This window comes from Sceloporus occidentalis, unplaced genomic scaffold (genome assembly GCF_023333645.1).
Source record: "Sceloporus occidentalis isolate IW3139 unplaced genomic scaffold, rSceOcc1.0.p SCAF_1, whole genome shotgun sequence".
Lineage (NCBI taxonomy): Eukaryota > Metazoa > Chordata > Lepidosauria > Squamata > Phrynosomatidae > Sceloporus > Sceloporus occidentalis.
The window spans coordinates 49,629,457-49,648,966 of record NW_028316981.1 but is presented as its reverse complement, the minus strand read 5'-3'; the positions used below and the strand labels follow the sequence as shown (position 1 = coordinate 49,648,966).

Genomic DNA, 19,510 nt, shown 5'->3' with positions numbered 1-19,510 from the left:
AGCAAAACGTTGTGGTGGTCATAAAAGAAGTATTTGTTCCTGTATAAGGAAATGCATTAATAAAGCTTACTTTGAAGCCTGTCCACAAACCTGATTACATCTATGTAAATATAGGAAAGGGGAAAAACTCATATTCAGGTTGGGCACTTTTCCTACTTAAAACAAAAATGGAAGTTGTAACTTTGGATGTTTTTAGAAAATATGTCTTAATGTTTGGTCAGAGCTTCCAGAATGTATTCTTCAATCACATTTAAAATGTTAATGCTTGAATACTTAGTTCTGTTCTTGCATCTCTGCTTTTCCCATTAAGAGGGAGAGTTCTAAATATATGGATAGCAGAAGTTCTAAACATGCAATTGTTTTCTTTTCCTTTGGAGAATTTGCATTCCTTTACATAGCAAAGACTAGGACAGTGAAAGAAGACTGGTGTGAAAATATGAATGTGATATGACAGCATTTCTTCCCTCAGATAGAGTGCAAAATGCTTAATGACATGTGGTTGTTTCTAAATACAAATAGCTAAAATGTAAAGAACACTGGAGATGAAATTAGTTGAATATGCACATGTGCAATGAAGCATTGCAATCCTGGTGCTTGCATAACAGAGTTTAAACTGACCTCACTTGAACTTAGCGTTGACATTCCTAAATATTTTTTTTAAAAATGCTGCAGCTTTCTGTAAATATAAACATACTTAGTTTCTCTTATGTGGCAGGTGGCGTCTTGCCTGTTTAGCAACTGGGATATTGAAGTGTAGTGGATAATGGACTTAAGGCTTTGTCACACCAGGCTCTTCAGCAAAAATAGTGTTGTTTTCAAAAACAATATACAATCAGGATTCCCCTCTTTCCTGTCACACATTTGGAACCTTTTTGGCATTGCAACCTTCGTTCATGCTAGCAGTTTATCACACACATCATTTGGGATTGCCCACCTGCTGCCTCCTCCAAGACATAATCCTTACCCCCCCCCCTCCTTTTTAGTTCGTGGCACACATGCACACACACACACAAAGGTGTCCCCCCATGTAAAATGAAATGAAAACAGTCTTACATTTAAAGGCCTTTTGTGTGTATGGAGGCCAGTTTTCTGATTTGGGTTAGAGTTGATTAATCAAATCTGAAGCTTAGCAACAAGAGCAGCAGATCAAGGATAATGAAATAAAATGCTTTCCCCCCAATGGTAAGAGACTTTCCCACTTACATTTTCAGGCCTTTGTGAGTCTGTGTGTAAGTGAGGTTCCACAGTTGGGATAGTTGGCTGCAAAAGGAGGTGGAGTGGGGGGCAGCTAGCAAAGTTTTCCATTTTCGGCCTCTCTGACAAAGCCCAGTTGCCTGTTGGGCACAGTCATTTGCTGATGGATTTTTTTTCTATAGAGAAGAAAATATTTAAAAGTTTATCAGTTACTTTGCCAATTGAAAGGAAATAAAATTGAATTGTCTACCCCTTCTCCCCTGATCAGTGGTAAGCTACACCTAAAGCCTGCCCACTGACAACTCAAAATCAGCATTAAAATGGAATTGAATTATCCCACTGCAAATGGTAGCAGAACAGTAGCAGGAAAGGACGTTATTAACAGATTTTTGTGTTAATGAAAAGAAATCGTCTCCCACTGAGAGAACAATAGAAAGATGGTCCATGTCATGTGATAAGCCCTAGCCAAAGATGTGATTATCCTGCTTCAATTGTGATTACTGCCTCATGTGAGACAGCCCTTATTCTGAACAAAAGTATGTTAAGGTTAACTGAGGGATGCCCTATCCTTTCATTCCTGTAGAAATGTCAGCAAAAGCATTTTCATGTCTGTATCAATAAAGTGTATACATTTGCATTTCATGTATCGGAATCTTTACATAAACTTCAAAAGACCATCACAAAAGTATAAATAAAGACTATTAAAGAATAAAAAAGGTAAAGGTATTTCCCATTAACAAGGCTCTCAATTTGTGTCCAACCATAGGGGGTGGTACTCATCTCCATTAGTTTTAGAAAAGCCAGCATCAGAGACTACTCTGTGATCATGTGGCCAGCATGATTGCACAGAACGCTGTTTACCTTTCCACTGGAATGGTACCTATTTATCTACTTGCCATTTGCCTGCTTTTGAACTGCTAGATTGGCAGAAGCTGGAACTAGCGATGGGAGCCTCAAACTTCCAACCTGAAAATCACCTCAGTATTCCTTGGCTAAGAAAATCCTAGGAAATTCATGGGTGACTATAAGTTGATAGATGACTAGAAGGCATATATATATATACACACACACACACACACACAGAGAATTTCAAATTGCTTTTGCATTTGAATCATAGAGTTGGAAGAGACCACAAGGGGCATCCAGTCCATCCCCTTCCATGCAGGAAATCTCAATCAAAGCATACCCGACAGATGGCCATCTAGCCTCTGCTTAAAGACCTCCAAAGGGTGACTCCACTATACTCCGAGGGAGTGTGTTCCACTGTCAGACAGCCCTTACTGTCAGGAAGTTCCTCCGAATGTTGAGGTGAAATCTCTTTTTTTGTAGCTTTATCAATACTAAATATATGCATAGTAATTTTAAAAAGATTGTGTTAGCATGCTAAGATCAAACCAACAAAATACCTTTTGGAAGAAATAAGATGTGAGAAAGACTGACATTTGTGTTTGAATTCCCAAATAGATTACAACACTAGATTTTGGGCACAGAACTCCTTTCTAAAATGCTTGACCACATTGCTTCACAGTTAGTGAAGGATTGGACTCAAACTTCTGCTTACATTATTATTGGTAAGGGCTCTGAAACAGCAAGATAATAGAGCTTGAAACATGTTTTTTCAGGCTAAGCTGATTCTGGAAAAAGTAAAAAAAAAAAAACAGTCCACAGTGCTTATGCAAAACTAAAAACAGATGTCATTAGAATACCTGCATTTTGTATTTAAAATGTTCACTAACAGTTGACCTGTTCTTCTGTGTCAAAAGCATTGCTTTTTCTGTAAAATAGTTTTAGAAAGCTATTTGGAATGCTCTTGCAACGACACACTAACTACTGTCACTTTTGACCTTATCAAATATAGTTGGAAGCAAATGAAGAATGTGAACTCAAGATATTCCCTGGTTAAGTGACATGGATACTTGATACTTTGCTAACTCTGCTGTACTGGGGTTCAAGTAGGAAAGCAAAGAATATTGTTTGGACCATTTCTAAAAATTGCTGACTCTTACCTAGTCTTGGTTCATTTTTCCTTCATATTTTGCTATAGAGATAATTTGTGAACTTGTTTATCATTGGGAGTCATTTTGCTTTGGTGGCAAAACCAGCTGGTATCAGACACATCTGTAAAGGTTAAAGGGTTATTAATGTTACCTCTTTGCAAATTACAAGCCTTAGATACCTACTGTTCGGTTTCTAATTATGGCCATTTTCTCAGTGCATAAAAACCAATTATTGATATTGTACTCAGTCATTGCTCCCCCCTCCCATTTCCAACATGGATCTTTTTTCATGCTGTAGAAAGATATCTTTGGTGAACTTTTCAATTAATGATCTCTTACTTGAAGAAGTACGTTTTTCAGTAGGAAACTAGGCATGCACAAACATGTGTATGTGTTCAGAGACATAGCTGTGTTTGGAATATCAGTATGCAAGGAGATCTTATAGCACCTTTAAGACTAACTTCGGCCTTGTCTGTCCTGCAGCAATAATGCAGTTTGACACCACTTTAGCTGCCATGGCTCCATCCCATGGAATTCTGGGATTTGTAATTTGTTGTGACGCCACCGCTTTCTGACAGAGAAGACTAAATATTTCACAGAACTACCAGTCCCAGAATTCCATAGCATTGCTCCAAACTGCATTATTTCTGCAGTGCAGATAAGTGTTGTGTAAAAGAAGTTGTAGTATAAGCTTTTCTTAGATGTGTGAAGAAGCAGATCAAGTCTGTAGCTTATGCTACAACTTTTTCTGCATAGCTAATCTCAATGTGCTAATGTACACTTGTGAAATGAGGCAGCCAAGTAGGGTAAGCCTTGTATAAATAAACAAAAACATTTTGAACCTTTTAGAGGCTACTTGAAAGGATTGACTAGATCAGGACAAGTCTTGGCTGATCTCTGGAATGGAGAAGTGGCCAAGGCAGTGGCTGTGCCCTTGAGTATCTCTTTCTTTTGAGGCGAGCTAAGCAATCTCCCTGTTTACTAGCAAGCTGACTCTGACTTGGATGCTGTAGTTCAATGATTCCCAAAGTGAGTAGTATGCCCCCCAGGGGGCAGTGGAAAGATCTATGGAACAGTAAGAGGGTGGCAGGAGGGGCATCAGCTTTTAGGACCATGGTGGAGATGATGGTGCATGGAGCTTCTTTTAGGGTTCTTTAAAACCACTGCACAGCATCACTGATTGCTTTGTGTGGTAGTATATCCTGCTCTTTGCCTGCCTCTACGAGCTCACTCCCTTAGCCACATCTTTCACTAATAGAGGTGGTGGCAGTTAACAAACCTGTGAAGCTTGGGCATAGAGTCTCTTCTATATGGTTTGAACAGGCCTTAATAGATAGGGACAAAGTGAACTTTTTTCCCTCATTCAAGCATCAGCTGAACTATTCATAGTGTTAAATCTCCTTTATTAGATAAGTCTTTCCCAGCATAGAGCTACTGTAGTGCATACATTTATCTCTGGACCTTTCTACTTTTTCAATCCAGATGGAAGCTCTGCTTTTTCTCTATAGAAGAAGAAATGCTGTTGCATGTAACACATCATTGTAGTATTTCCAGTGGAATAACTAGTAATAAGGAGCTAAAGGAATGTATGGGCATTGTCTGCTGTGTGTAGCAAAGTGTTTGCAGAGTGAGGTGGTATCTTGATTATTTATAGAAAGCACATACATATATATGGGAAATCTAGATTTTCTGTTCAGTGGTTTAAGTGTTGGGTTTCCTTGTAACAAACAAAAATTAAATCTCCTTCTCAGTCATGAAACTCCTGGTGATCTTAGATTGCATTTGATCTAATAAGCAAAGCGATTCATGTGTCATCACTATAATCTTTACAACAACTGTGTGGAGCAAACATTGGTTCACTTAATGGATGAATGGCAAAGCCAGACTTGGACTGGAGATTTCCTAGCTCAGCAGTATTAACTGTGTCACATCAGAGTCTTTAGAGAAAGATGGAATAAAGATGTATTGTATATACTCATGTATAAGTCTAGAAATTTTAGTAAAAAAATTAACTCAAACGTAAGTTGACTTATCCATGGGTCAATATATGTACTATACTTTAACTATTATTTTAAAAAAGAACCATCCCATGGTGAAAGGCAAAGAGTGTAAACTTTCCTGGAAGCGCTGACTTCCTCTGTTCTCTCTGTTCAGCCTTTAGAGTGAGCACAAACAGTTACGTCTGCTGGAATTTTGTAAATTCTTTGGCATTCTTTTCCATTGCTTCATCCTTTAGACTCTTTGTTACATTCCCCTAAGCTTTACCCTTGACTTATCCATGGGTCATATCAAAATCCATAATTTTGGCTCCCAAACCTTGCCCTTGTATTACACATGAGATTGACATATAGCTGAGTATATATGGTAGTTAATGTTGTCAACTAGGTTTTGGTAAAAAAAATCTTCACTGCTCTGCTCATAAATATTACAGTGCACGTACAGCTAAAATATCATCTTAATTTCATGTACTTTTTGTAATAAAATGCATTCCATTTTTTAAATTAAAGAATGAAAATGTCATTTTATTTTCTCCCATTGATGGAGGGAGGAAGCCTGCTCGTATGCATTGGCTCTGATGTTCTCAAAGACTGAAGTCAGACTCCAGTCTGCCTCCTGGAACAGGCCAATCATAATGTGGGGAATACAGTTTAGGTCTCCAAAAAAGTTTTAAAAAAAAGCTTTTTGCATGGGTGGCTGAGATAGTGACGCCTTTTCTTTCTGACTGGGTGGCTGAGATAGTCACACTTTTGCTTTCTGATGGTTCAGTGTCCACATACTTCATTTCATACACAAAATTATTTTTAAAATTGTATAAAATTACCTTCAGACCATGTGTATAAGGTGTATAAAACTTAAATGAATTTTGGATTTACACCTGGGTCCCATTTCCAAGATACATATATGGAAATACAGGTATTCCAAAATCCAAAACAGTCCTGGTCCAAAGCATTTCAGATAATGCATTACTTTTATCTTGATTTTATTCTAAGGTCTGTCTGTTTTTTCTTCCCAAGCTGCTGCTTGACAGAGGAGCCTCACCAGCTGGTTATATTTAAGAATAAATATTGGAGGTAAGTACCTTCTGTTTTAAGTGGTGTCTTGTAGCTTTGTTGAAAGTTTCATAAACAGTATCCTAACAGAAAAGATTGTGGAGTAATGTTTGCTAACAAGTTATATGCAGACTGAACATCCGGCGTCATTGTCTTGTTGATAGAACTGTCTCAATCTGTTTGATTTTTTTTAAAAAAATTATTTATATTTACAGGTTTCTGGGGGAGTGATTGCTTATTCTTTCTTTCCCATATGCCCCTAAAACCTGCTGTGGAGAAGATTTTTGGGTGCCATGGAGAACTTGTGGGGTGGGAAGTAGAGAGACAGAAGTTTCTGTGCTAGTGGATTCCTGCTAGTGCAAAGTTAGATTTATGTCATCTAAGCTAAATAGACCTGATGGTTTACTAAAACAAACTGATAAATTTGTCTCTGTAAAAATTGTCCTTGTATTAAACCTGTAGACTTTGTTCTTAACTAGAGTTCTTCAATTGGTAATATTTATTATTAGGAATATAGAGACCTAATACCTGAAATGTTCTGGTTTTGTTTCCCATAAGCTTGAGCATTCTGTTTGAATGGTTTCTCTTCGGGGTATTAGCACTGTCAAAACATGGGTCTTCCCTCCCCACTAGATCCAAGATACACAGTTCTACAGGTCTAGTTCTGTTGAATGTTTTTCTATACATACCAAATTTTGATGGACGTGTCATGAAACTGCTGCTTATGCCAAGACTGAGAATGTCATTAGTTTGACCTGCTTTACCATACACAGCTTTTGCATGTGATAATAACCACATCAAGCATGTAAATCTTTCACCACTTATTGTTCCCTTGTTCAATGTTTTCTCTTTGTATTGCTTTGGATTTCCTTGCCTACTTTTCCACTTACATTTTTGTAGTATGATACAGTTGTAGCTGCTTAACTAGTCCTCATATCTGAAGCGAGGTACTTGAGCTGTGATTACTATTTTGTTCTTTGACTCTAAAACCAAAAGCTCTTCTAGACATTAAACAACATTGTTGTGATGTACGTATAAATCTTTCAGCTCTTACTATCTCATTTGCTCCCTGCCTATAGTCAAAATATTTTGCATTTGATCACCATGTTTGTAATAATGAGTATTTAATTGAAAATAATAGATCTGATAGGTTGCATTACTTTTCCTTGAATACTGTGGTAAAGGGTGCTCTATCTAAAATAATGAGGTACAATGCTTATTTGTAGTTTGAGATTATATTTAATAAAACATTGACCAAATTTTCCGTGGCTTCCAATATAGCAGCTGGGGTGGGTTGTCTTGTCTTAATACAGTGGAACCTTATTATACGCGGGGGATCCGTTCCGGATCCCTCCGCGTATAAAAAAATCCGCCTATGCTCGAGCCCCATTGTTTACAATGGGGCTCGTGCGCGGCGGCACACGAAGCGCAACGGGTGCGCACGCCCATTCAATTGAATGGGACGCTCTGCCCCGCGCGTGCCGGCGGCTTTGAGCGCCTATGCTCAAAGCTGCCTATAAAAAGACCGCGTATGCGGAGGCACCACTGTATAACATTGGTTCTATGCTTGCAGTCATTTTTAAAATCTCTCTTTCATCTATATTATACTATCTTTCCATATTTTTTTAAAAACCTGTTCATAAGGTTTGTGTTCTGCCTATAACAGAAATGTGCTTAATCTCCATTGTAAAAAAAATGAAAGCAAGGTAAACTAATTGCATGTTTTCATATGGATTATCCTTATGTGCATGAAATGATGTAATTTTAAGTTTCTGTTTTGTTTTAACATTAGATAAGCATGAGACCAGCGTGGCACAGCTGCATGTGTATTCACACTTGAAGCAATACCACACTTAGTTGACTGACAATCTTGGCATTTTTTAGCAAAAACAAAAATTTTAAAAGACACAGTACATCTGTGTTTGACTTGGCAAACAAACTCGTTGGGTGTCATCTGATGGAGCCTTCTGGTGGTGAACAATTCTATGATGACCCTGACATTGGAGGCAAATCTCAAGATCCAGAGATTAAAAGGCAGCATGAATCAGAGCAAAAGCTGTCAAAAATTACCCACAATGCCTTGGAGAACATCAATGTGCTTGGCCAAGGCTTGAAGCATCTCTTCCAGCATCAGCGTAGGAGGTCCTCAGTGTCTCCTCATGATGTTCAACAAGTTCAGGTTGATATGGAGCCAGAAGTGGAACTGGAAAACCAAAGCACCTGTGGTGAAATTGATGGTGTCTCTACTCACCCTACAGCACTAAACAGAGTTCTCCAACAAATCAGAGTGCCACCTAAAATGAAGAGAGGAACAAGCCTCCATAGCAGACGGGGCAAATCAGATCCTCCAAAGGGAAGCCCCCAGATCAACAGAAGGTCCATCCAGGATATTCATTCAGGGCGGCCCAGATCTTCATCAACTACTGATGCCCCAACTAATTTGTCAGTACTGGAGATGGCATCTCCTGTCTGCCTAGCTGGTGAAGAGGTTGCATCAGTGGAACGGGTGAGTTCTGTTTATTACAGAGTATGTTTCTACTGTCAGAGACTTAAGAGGTTCTAAAAAACAAAACAAAACCCTGAAAAGTAAAAGTCTTGCACCTGACTAAAGGAATACATACAAATATAAACTTATTACTGCACTGTTAATAAAAGGAAATGAGAGCAGAACCATCATTTTAATACTCCAGTGTGCTGACAATTTAATGCTATATGTGTTGAATTATATTTTTATTTTCAAAAGCTTGCAGCTTGTAGTAGTAATAGAAATCCTCCAGATAGACTGCTTTGAAGGCAATATTCCAAATGTTGTTTTGCTCCAGTAAGTCCAACATTAGATCAAATTTATAATGTGTAGTTCTGTATGAAGTAGCTGAATAGTTGTACTGTAATACGCAGTTGCAACATTGCAGGTTAATGTTGTTAGCTTTTGTGAGATAATATCTTGTGTGTAGTATTGTAGCCTTTGTGCGATAATTTACTTGTGTGTAGCATTGGTATTGTAGTGTATATCCCTGCATCTGTTCATTGATAAATGGATCAAATAAGACAGATATCATGTCTTAACTTTCATCCTTCATTGTATTAAATTTTTAGTACAGTGCGCCTGTGTTATACGCGGCCTTGAGCTTACGTGCAAAGCCGTGCAAGAGCGCATGGGGTGCCGCCGCACCACCACATGCACAAGCCCCATTCACTTGAATGAGGCTCAAGCATACGCAATATTTGGCTTATGTGGGGGGGGGGGGGGAGGGGCGGAACGGATCCCCTGCATAAGCCAAGGGCACACCCAGATTTCGAAAGCAACCTTTAAGTATTTTGCATAGATAGTTTTTTGCTTGGACTAAATTGATAACAGTAATATTCTCAGGGCTTTAAATCAGATTTGATTAAAATGGTGATTTTTCTAGGTTCAGATTCTAGCTTGTATTCTGTTAAAAATAACTGTTAAAGAAAATAAGACGGATCAACTAAAAGAGAATACAGTGGGCCCTTGGTAACCTCTGGGGTTTGGATTCAGGACCCCACTGGTGGATACCAAAATCCATGGATGTGCAAGTCCCATTATATACAGTGGCGTAGTAAAATGGTGTCCTTTACATAAAATGGCAAACTCAAGGTTTGCTTTTTGGAAATTATAAAGCTTGGATGATTGAATCCATGGATGCAGAATCCATGAATATGGAGGGCCACTTGATAACTAATTAGTAGATCTTTTTTTTCTTTTTTTGATTTGACAGACTGATTAGAATATGACATTAAGACAATGAGGAAAAGCGCTATAGCTTTATAAGAATCTACTAAATGTAAGCCAGTTGTTTTGAAGGAAACATTTGTCAAATGCACTTGATCTGAATATACAGGTTGAGTATCCCATATTCAAAATGCTTGGGACCAGAACTGTTTTGGATTTTGGATTTTTAATTTTTATTTTGGATATACATCAATGGACATCTTGGAGATGGCACCCAAGTGTAAACATGAAATTCTTTTAATTTTCATGTACATGTTATAGACACAGCCTGAAGATCATTTTATACAATATTTTCAATAATTTTGTGTATGAAACAAAGGAACCTGTAGAACTGTGTGTACACTGAATCGTCAGAAAGCAAAGGTGTAATTCTCTTAGCCACCCATGAGAAAAGGTTTCAAATTTTTGAGCATTTTGGATTTTTGGAGTGGGGATACTCAATCTCTGTAAAACATCAAATCAGATGTGAAGTGAGCCTATAAAGATTTCTGTGAATGTTGTTGAGTTGTGTACTTTTTCTACATATTGGTCAAATTGAGGAATGGAACTGTTGAAGATTTCCTAATGATATGGATGTGTTTGTTGCCTACAGTTGAAATGCTGCTTCCCAAGCACCTTATTCTAGATCTATATTGGAATGGACAAAGGGATGGATATACTGTATTTTCTGGTGTATAAGACTACTTTTTAACCCAGGAAAATCTTCTCAAAAGTCAGGGGTCATCTTATACGCTGGGTGTTGTCTTATAGGGCAGGTGCTGAAACTTCCAAGCCAGACTGGGAGAATCTGTGGTCGCTGCATATGGTGGGGGGAGTTAAAAAACGGCCATGGCTGCATACCTACCATATGCAGCGACCATATGAAAGCAGCAAGGGCGGCGCTGTACAAGTACGGTAAAAGAAAATCTACTCACTAGGATTCGTGGAAAGAAATGACTTAACACGGTCCTGATGACGAGGTGAGAGGGTGTCTCACCAGGAAGGTGTAAGTGAAGGGCGGAGCAAGCTTATGCCTGGGGTATAGAAAAAGAGCCATGTTTGCACTACCGCTCTGATAGTCTTGGAGACAGGGAGGGCTGGGCAGGCAGGGAGAGCTGATCAATCCAGCCAGGCTTTGTATACAAAAAGTTTTCCTGCTAAGTACCTGCATGTCATAAGCATTTGAATGAAAATTACCATATTGAAATCAAATCTTACATTTTTTAAATTTTTATTTGGTGTGCATTGGAAGAGGGGTAGTCTTATACGGCAAGTATTTCCCAAACTCTGTATTTTAACTGGAAAAGTTGGGGGTTGTCTTATACGCCGGAAAATACGGAATATATAGGTTGTTACATTGGAGAAAGTGGTAATTCGTCTGGCTACTATTGGCTTGAATGGTGTGGTACCTCGTAATGTTCACTGAGTACTTGGGTGCTGGGGGCATGACTGAAAATTTCTAGTTTCACTCTGTTCCACATAGTATGGGGTAATTATAGTGGAATCCAAAATGTTAGAGTGGCTTAGGAGAAGTTGTACCAGGAAAGAGCAGTGTGTGTGGCGATGGAAGCAAGGCTGCATAATAAGACAGAGCCGAAGATGCTATTCAGGAAAAGTAGGAGTTAAGAAAGATATTCAGCAGGAAAGCTCATAAGGCCTAAAGAACAGAAGATGATATGAGTTGGCAGTGGAGGGAGCAAAAACAAAATCAAATCCTAATGCTGAATTGTGAAGGATTCAGGCTGGATGCCAGGGTGATTGAATAAAGGAGGACTGATGAGGGGAAGGGCAAACTACTTGTGATTTTTTAAAAATGTAAAACATGATAGGAAGAGATGATCAGGAGAGGGGAAGAATACTGTTAAACTGTTGTTTTGTCATTTGTCTGATTAAAATGTGGACTGCCCACTATTTCCTACCCTATGGGAAGAAAAAAAAATCTCTCTTAATTAAGGGCTTGTAAAAGTCCTAGGTGATCTGGAGAATGAAAAGCCTACTTTGCAAAAGGAAGTAGGATTCTAAACCCTACCTCACTAATAAGTTTTATGCTATTTGATTTAGTTGCATCTTCACTGAAGATTATAGGTAAGTTCCTTTCCAACTTACGTTTCTTTTGAGTGTTCTCATGGAATTGAAGTGATTGAAACAAAGCCTGTTTCAGGTATTGCTATAGCAAATGAAAGTTGCACGCTTACTATCTTGGATTGGAGAAAAGATACTTGTGGTGCTTTCCCTTGTGGAGTGACAGTATAAAAGTACTAAATGTACCCTGAAGAACTTGCATACTACTAAATACATTATTTTTGTGGAAAATGCAGAGTTGTTACTATGCATCATGTGATCCTGATGTGTTTCCCAGCCTGGGCCTGGTTGTGTTACAGAGGTTTTCACTTTTACACATCTCAAACAGTAAACTGAAATGCTGGAGAGCTGAAGATAAGTATTATGCCTGTCCTCCCCACTATGGAGGAGTGGTGTCCAGTTGAGTTGTGAGTGGTGTTTTGTGTGTCCTTGCATGAGAGACATACATAGGGTTGCCATAAGTCTGGACCTCCAAACCGGGACAAATGTAGGACAAAATTTTCAAAGGTAGGGCACATTTTTTAAAAATGGAGGACTCACGGAAAAAATTGATGGTTTTTAAAAAATGTTAATATAAATTCATGTTTCTTAGGCATGATCAAAATGGAGGATATTTGGGCATTATTCCTAGACAGATGACAGAAATGTACTTTCTTTTTTGGCCAACCTCCCCGCCCCCCATTCCAGACAGCACATTTGGGCATTGAACATGGCTTTACTTAACATGGCAATCTCTTGCATATTTCAGAGGCTTATTTGATAACCAAACTCTTTGGGTTTCACACTGAACATGCTATGCATACTGAATATGTCAAGGTGGTTTAACAAGAAGTGGGTTTGCCCTCGGATTGAACTGTACTTCTCAGAAGTGTGTATGTGGTCAATGGACTTTGGTTTTTCCCCCACTGTGCATGAGTTTGTAAAAATCAGAGCAACTTACATTGGTCGTGCCTCAGAAGCTGGTTCATTTCATCATCATCATCATCATCATCATCATCATCATCATCATCACTATCCTCTTCTTCTCCTTCCTCCTTGTCCTTCCTCCCTCCCTCCCTCCTTCCTTCCTCCCTCCTTCCTCCTTCCTCCTCCTCCTTCCTCCCCCTTCCTCCTTCCTCCCTCCCTCCCTCCCTCCCTCCCTCCCTCCTCCTCCTCCTTCCTCCCTCCTTCCTCCCTCCTTCTTTCCTCCCTCCCTCCCTCCCTCCCTCCCTCCCTCCTCCTCCTCTGCCTCCCAAGCCCAAGCGTAGGAGGAGGTGGGTGGCTGCCTTGGCGCGCTCCCCCGCCCGTGCGCCAAGGCAGCAGGCAGGCAGCCACCCATCTCCGCCTCACGCGCCTCTGCGCGACCATGCTAGGCGCTTGCCTTGGGCCCGGCAGGTGGAAGCAGAGGAGGAGGCAGAGGTGCCTGCCTGGCTTGTCGCTCCCCGCCCAAGCGCACACCAAGGCAGCAGGCAGGCAGCTACCCACCTCCTCCTCTGCCTCTGCCTCCTGGGCCCAAGGAAGTGCCCAGTGCGGAGGCGCGCGAGGCGGAGGAGGCGGTGGGTGGCTGCCTGCCTGCTGCTTTGGTGCACGGGCGGGGAGCACCAAGCCAGGCAGGCACCTATGCCTCCTCCGCTTGGCGCGGCCTGGAACGGAGGAGGAGTAGAAGAAGGAGGTGCGCCTCCTGCGCATGCCCGCGCCCACCTCTCTGCCACCCTCCCCCCGCCTCCCCGTGCGGCCGCGCCACCCACCTCCTCCTCCGTTCCAGGCCGCACGCAGGAGGCGCACCACCTCCTGCTTCGCCTCCTCCTTCGCTTCCTCCGCGCGGCCTGGAACAGAGGAGGAGGAGGAGGTGGGTGGCACGACCGCGCGGGGAGGCGGGGGAAGGTGGGTTGGCACCGCTCGGGCCCTGAACCGGGGGCTGGGGGCCAGACCGGGACCGGGAGGGGCCCCCAAAAGTGGATTTGTCCCAGGGGCCGCCGGGATATGGCATCCCTAGACATACATCACTTAACTATGGCTCATGCCATAGTGATGAGCAATGTGAAAAGACAGATGTACAACTAGATTAGTTAACTATGCCTTGTGTTTGTTTGAAGAGATAGTCATCTCATTAGCTGTCTCGATAAAGGTGGAATGTAAATTAAATAAGTAATAAAATACATTTGGAAAGTGAGCATACTTGAAATAGGCCTTACCACATTGGACCATAATACTGTGTTAGATAGCTGTATGATTTCAGATGCACTTGCAAAGTACTCTTGCAATTAGACCTTATACTTAAACATTCTGACTATCTAAAGTATATTTTGCATAACCATACGTTAAGAAACAGTAATGCCAATAGCCACCATCTGCTAAGGAAATCTAGTGATGTCTAGTTTATGTGGCTTTTATTTTCCGGAGAATAGTTCGTACTGTAAAACACCAATAATAGAATCATAGAGTTGGAAGAGGCCACAAGGGCCATCTGCCCAACCCCCCTGTCATGCAGGAACTCAACATCAAAGCATCCCCAACAGATGGACACCCAGCTCCTGTTTAAAAACTTTCAAAGAAGGAGACTCCACCACTCTCCGAAGGAATGTGTTCCACTGTCAAATTACTGTCAGGAAGTTCTTCCTAATGTTTAGGTGAAATCTCCTTTCCTGCAGTTTGAATCCATTGCTCTGTGTCCTGTTCTCTGGAGCAGCAGAAAACAAGCTTGCTCCATCCTCATAATGACATCCCTTCAAATATTTAAACAGGGCTATCATATCACTTCTTGACCTTCTCTTTTCTAGGCTAAATATACCCAGCTCCCTAAGTCACTCCTCATAGGATATGGTGTCTAGTCATCATTTTGGTTGCCCTCCTTTGGACACACTGCAGCTTGTCAACATCCTTTTTGAATTGTGGTGCTCAGAACTGGGCATAGTATTCTAGGTGAGGCCTGACCAAAGCGGAATTTTGCTAAGCTTGTAGTTCAGTTGTTGTGTTAAAACTTTAATGTTAGGTTCCTGTTTGATTATATATTTTTATTTTTTATATTATTTTTATTATAAATACAGTTTTTGCCATTTCTAAACAAATTTTAAATAAAACATTACAGCAGTGGATTTTGTTGAAAACATTGTGGTACATCTTCATATTGACCGGTAATACTTAGTATACTCACTTTAAAAAAATGGAACGATCTATCCATAAAAAGGAATGAGACTAAAGATACTGTAGTACCACTGTTTTATAAAAAGTAGTAATATTTGATAGTTCATCTTTCTTATCCCAGTTGGTGCACTGATCTTTTTGCTAATACAAAGTGCTACATCTCTATTATATAGTTTTTTTTATGGTGTAACCCAGTGGTTCTCAAACCTTTTATCCTTATGACCCCTTTACATCTACATGCAAATGTCACCCTCCTCAACATAGTTTATGAAGAAAAATATTTTCTCTTTTAGTGTGTGTGTGTGTTATTCATACATTTATGTATATTTACTGTGTAATTTAATATTTTATAGGGAAATAGCACTCTTCCTCCTCTCCTTCCTTTCTTTTCCCTTGGGCAGATGCTCCAAGCATCTGCCTTGTCTTTCTCTTCCTCTCCAGGCAGAATTAGTTAGTTTGGGAGGAGGAGGGAGAGTCAGTATCTCCCATCCTCATGCCCTCCCTTGAGAAATTGTCATGTCCCTGTGTGGGTCCCGCTCCACAGTCTGAGAACCACTGCTGTAACCTGTAATCATTTTCAAGTTTTTTTTTTTTTGGGGGGGGGTATTTCCATCCATGAGCTCACCAAAAGGTATGTTGTCAGTTCAACATAACAGGAGATAGCTGTTGAATTTTGATCAAAAGAAAGCAAATCTAGTAGTGGGCCAGGCATTACAGTTTTTTGTGTATGTGAAAGAAAACCTTGAAAATCTACATATGAAACATATAGTCCTCTTCTTTACATTGGCATAGAAATGATAGCCTGCTATTCATGGATGAAAAATGTTGTCAGTTCAGAGTGTAATGCCACCTGTGTATCAGTAAGAGCAAGGTTTCCTATACAGCAACTGATCATGTTTTATTACTGCTCACATTATAGCATTCTCAGCACTTCATTTAACAGAGCTAGTTAACAGTCAGGTACCTATGACAGTCAAGTACAAAATGTATGAAACCTCATGCTACTTAGGTGGCTTTTAAAAATATAAAAATATAGTTTTATATGCCCTGAATTGTCTTGAATAACATTCAGCAATTTTGTTCAGTCTTTCTTTTGACAAACCAGTTTAAACAGGTAATTTCTATGGCCCTTTGAGACTCACACAATAATGAAAACCAGGAATTCTACATCAGTAGGATAAAACTGTAGACTCTGTAATACCTTGAAAATCTGAGTTGAAAATCTGACACAGTGATGGAAATCTGACACAATGATTGGAGTGTAACATATGGACTACTCGTGCTAATTCTGTTTCTGTATTTGTGCTTTACTTGTGTTACATCTTCCCCACTAGTCAGGATGTAAACATGCTTTCAAAGGATTTGTTGACTATTCCTGGTTTGTTTGGTTTTTTGCCAACTTCTTAAGAACTTTCAGGGGCATATTGGTTTGTTTTATAGCTGTTTCAGTACTATATGTGTTTTATTCTTTAGATATCAAGAGACACGTGAAACATGTGATTTAATAATATGTGAAAACATAAGGAAACGTGTCCAATAGCTTTCAATTTAAAGAAAATGATGATTGAGCTCCCTTCCCTTCTTTAAAAATTGTAGTATCATTGTTCAAAACACTCATGAATTATGGGCTAAAATTTACAAGGCATCCCTTTCTGATGACACATAGTCAATAGTCCATATTGGAAGTCATTGCTGATATGATGTCCATCAACATGTCCCAATCTGGCTTCAGCCCACTTCTGTTTTGGTAGGTATTTGGAAATTGGAAATTTAGGTTATATCTTTATAGCTATAGCCATGGATCACATTGGTGACCTACTCAAGATAAGACCTTCCCATTCTAAGCTTTCATGAACCTGTTCTGTGGGGGGAAAACCATGTGTCACTCTAAGCTCTAGGAGGAATAAATATTGTAATCATGCATGGCAGGGGGTTGGACTGGATGGCCCTTGCGGTCTCTTCCAACTCTATGATTCTATGATACATCGGCTTATAATTCTGTTACTTTGAACTGCATTCGTAGTACATAAGAATATGCAACATGTTCTGGTACTGAGACCTGATCTGAGCCTCACTGATAATGGGAGAACAGCCACTGCCATTTATATTTTTGGCAGTGATCCTTGCTGTCAAAGTCTCAATAGAATTTGCACAAGTCGCCTTGTGCTGCATATGTGCTGTATTTGAGGACCAACATGATGGTAGATACCCTGAAGAATATGATACATTTGGAAATGGAGGGTATAGCAAGAAGTTGTAGAACTGGGCCAATTGTAGAACATGGCCTCAAAAATTCAAGAAGTCAGGTGTTACTTATTTATCATTTAATGCTGTTGATCAAACTTGGAACAGCTTTAGGCACTGTGGAGAAATGTCATAAGCCAAAAGCAAGTTAGCTTTTGCATTTGTTATGTCAGTTTCACTTAATAGTCATTGCACAAATTGTCCCTGTATCAGAAGCTTATCCTGGAGAAGGTTCATAAGCAAAATGCAGATAATACTGCATGGTCAGGTAGTAGTATTTGCTGGTGGACAGTCATTCTGCAATTTTTGTTAGTTTGAAGTACTTAGAATTACAGTACTTTTTCTGGCTAGTTGTTAGCTTATAGGAAAAAAATGAATTCCAAGTTCCAAGTTCTGAAGCCCTTTGACATACATATTACTGAAGAACTCTTCTGAAAAATATTGGAGCAAGGACAAAAGAAGTCTCAGTGAGATGAAAATTATCCAGATACAAAGCAAATAGCTTCTGAACTGTACTTTTCTTGCCCCTGATTTAATTAAAGAAAATAATTTATATTAAAATTATATTCTTTCCCTCTCTTTCTCAAGATGTAGCTTTATAAAGTTTAGTACTTCCCTTTCTTAGAACCTGTGCATCAGTATGAAAATGCTTGTTCTCTTTTTTAGGTGCATTGTTGGAAGCAGCTGCTTCCATTTGCAAGTTGATAACTGAGCTTCGGAATGAAGATAATCTTATGTGCTTCTCACATAGCATCAAGTCGCAGTGGTCTTTTTAAATAAAACATTGAATAGACAAACAAAGTGAGTTTTTTTTATTGAAGATGACACAATCATGTCAAGATATCTTAAATAATAGGCCAGAAAGGACTTTGTAAAATTCAAAGTAAATATCTATATCAGAATACTTTTCTGCTCTGTGGAAATGTAAGAAATACTTTCTTGATTTTGAAAACACACTATAAAGGTTGGAATTCTATTTAAATTCTCCAGCAGATTTTTTTTTTTAAATGACATCAAACTTTATACAGTATACTTACTACTGAGAACATTCTGTCTTGTAGACCAGAATGAGATAGAATTGATTGCAAAGAGCTAATGAATAAATCAGGCCCTGAATGTTCTGATGGGAAGAAGTATACATTGGCTTTTTCAAAAGATGACAAGCTCTTTAGCCTTCAGGATTGAAATCATCTTACCCTCCTCTCTGTCCACTTTTTGGGATTTCAAGCATGGAGGAATGGTTATGCATTTGTTTCTCTGGCTATTAGATTAAAAAAGGGAGAGCTGTGTGTTTAGGATGTGTTTGTGCACAGTTTTTATTAATTCAGCCAGTGATATTCATTTAATGATTCTAAATGAAAAGATAAACAAAATGATCTGAATAGACTAGAAAGCTGGGCCAAAGCTAACAAAATGAAATTGAACACGGAGAAATGTAAGGTACTGCACTTAGGGCAGAAAAATAAAATGCACAGATATAGGATGGGGGACACCTGGCTGAATGAAACTACAAGTGAAAGGGATCTGGGAGTCCAAGTAGACCACAAATTGAACATGAGTGAACAGTGCGATGCGGCAGCTAAAAAGGCCAATGCGATTTTAGGCTGCATCAATAGAAGTATAGTGTCTAGATCAAGGGAAGTAATAGTGCCACTATATTCTGCTCTGGTCAGGCCCCACCTGGAATATTGTGTCCAGTTCTGGGCGCCACAATTCAAAAAGGACATTGAGAAACGAGCGTGTCCAAAGGAGGGCAACTAAAATGGTGAAAAGTCTGGAAACCTTGCCCTACGAGGAACGACTCAGGGAGCTGGGGATGTTTAGCCTGGAGAAAAGAAGGTTAAGAGGTGATATGATAGCTCTGTTTAAATATTTGAAGGGATGTCATATTGAGGAGGGAGCAAGCTTGTTTTCTGCTGCTCCAGAGAACAGGACCCGGAGCAATGGATGCAAGCTGCAGGAAAAGAGATTCCACCTCAACATTAGGAGGAACTTCCTGACAGTAAGGGCTGTTTGACAGTGGAACACACTTCCTCAGAGTGTAGTGGAGTCTCCCTCCTTGGAGGTCTTCAAACAGAGGCTGGATG

General features: G+C 39.8%; 1 protein-coding gene across 2 annotated transcripts in view; it reads left to right on the top strand.

Annotated features, from left to right (window-relative positions):
* TMCC1 (transmembrane and coiled-coil domain family 1) overlaps positions 1-19,510 on the top strand; it is a 151,665-nt gene that overhangs the window by 2,933 nt on the left and 129,222 nt on the right. For both annotated transcript variants that reach the window (XM_089520722.1, XM_089520696.1), the window contains exons 2-3: positions 6,206-6,262; positions 8,034-8,747. In XM_089520722.1, the coding sequence (XP_089376848.1) occupies positions 8,199-8,747 (549 nt within the window). In that variant the 5' untranslated portion in view covers positions 6,206-6,262; positions 8,034-8,198. The remainder of the gene's footprint in view (positions 1-6,205; positions 6,263-8,033; positions 8,748-19,510) is intronic.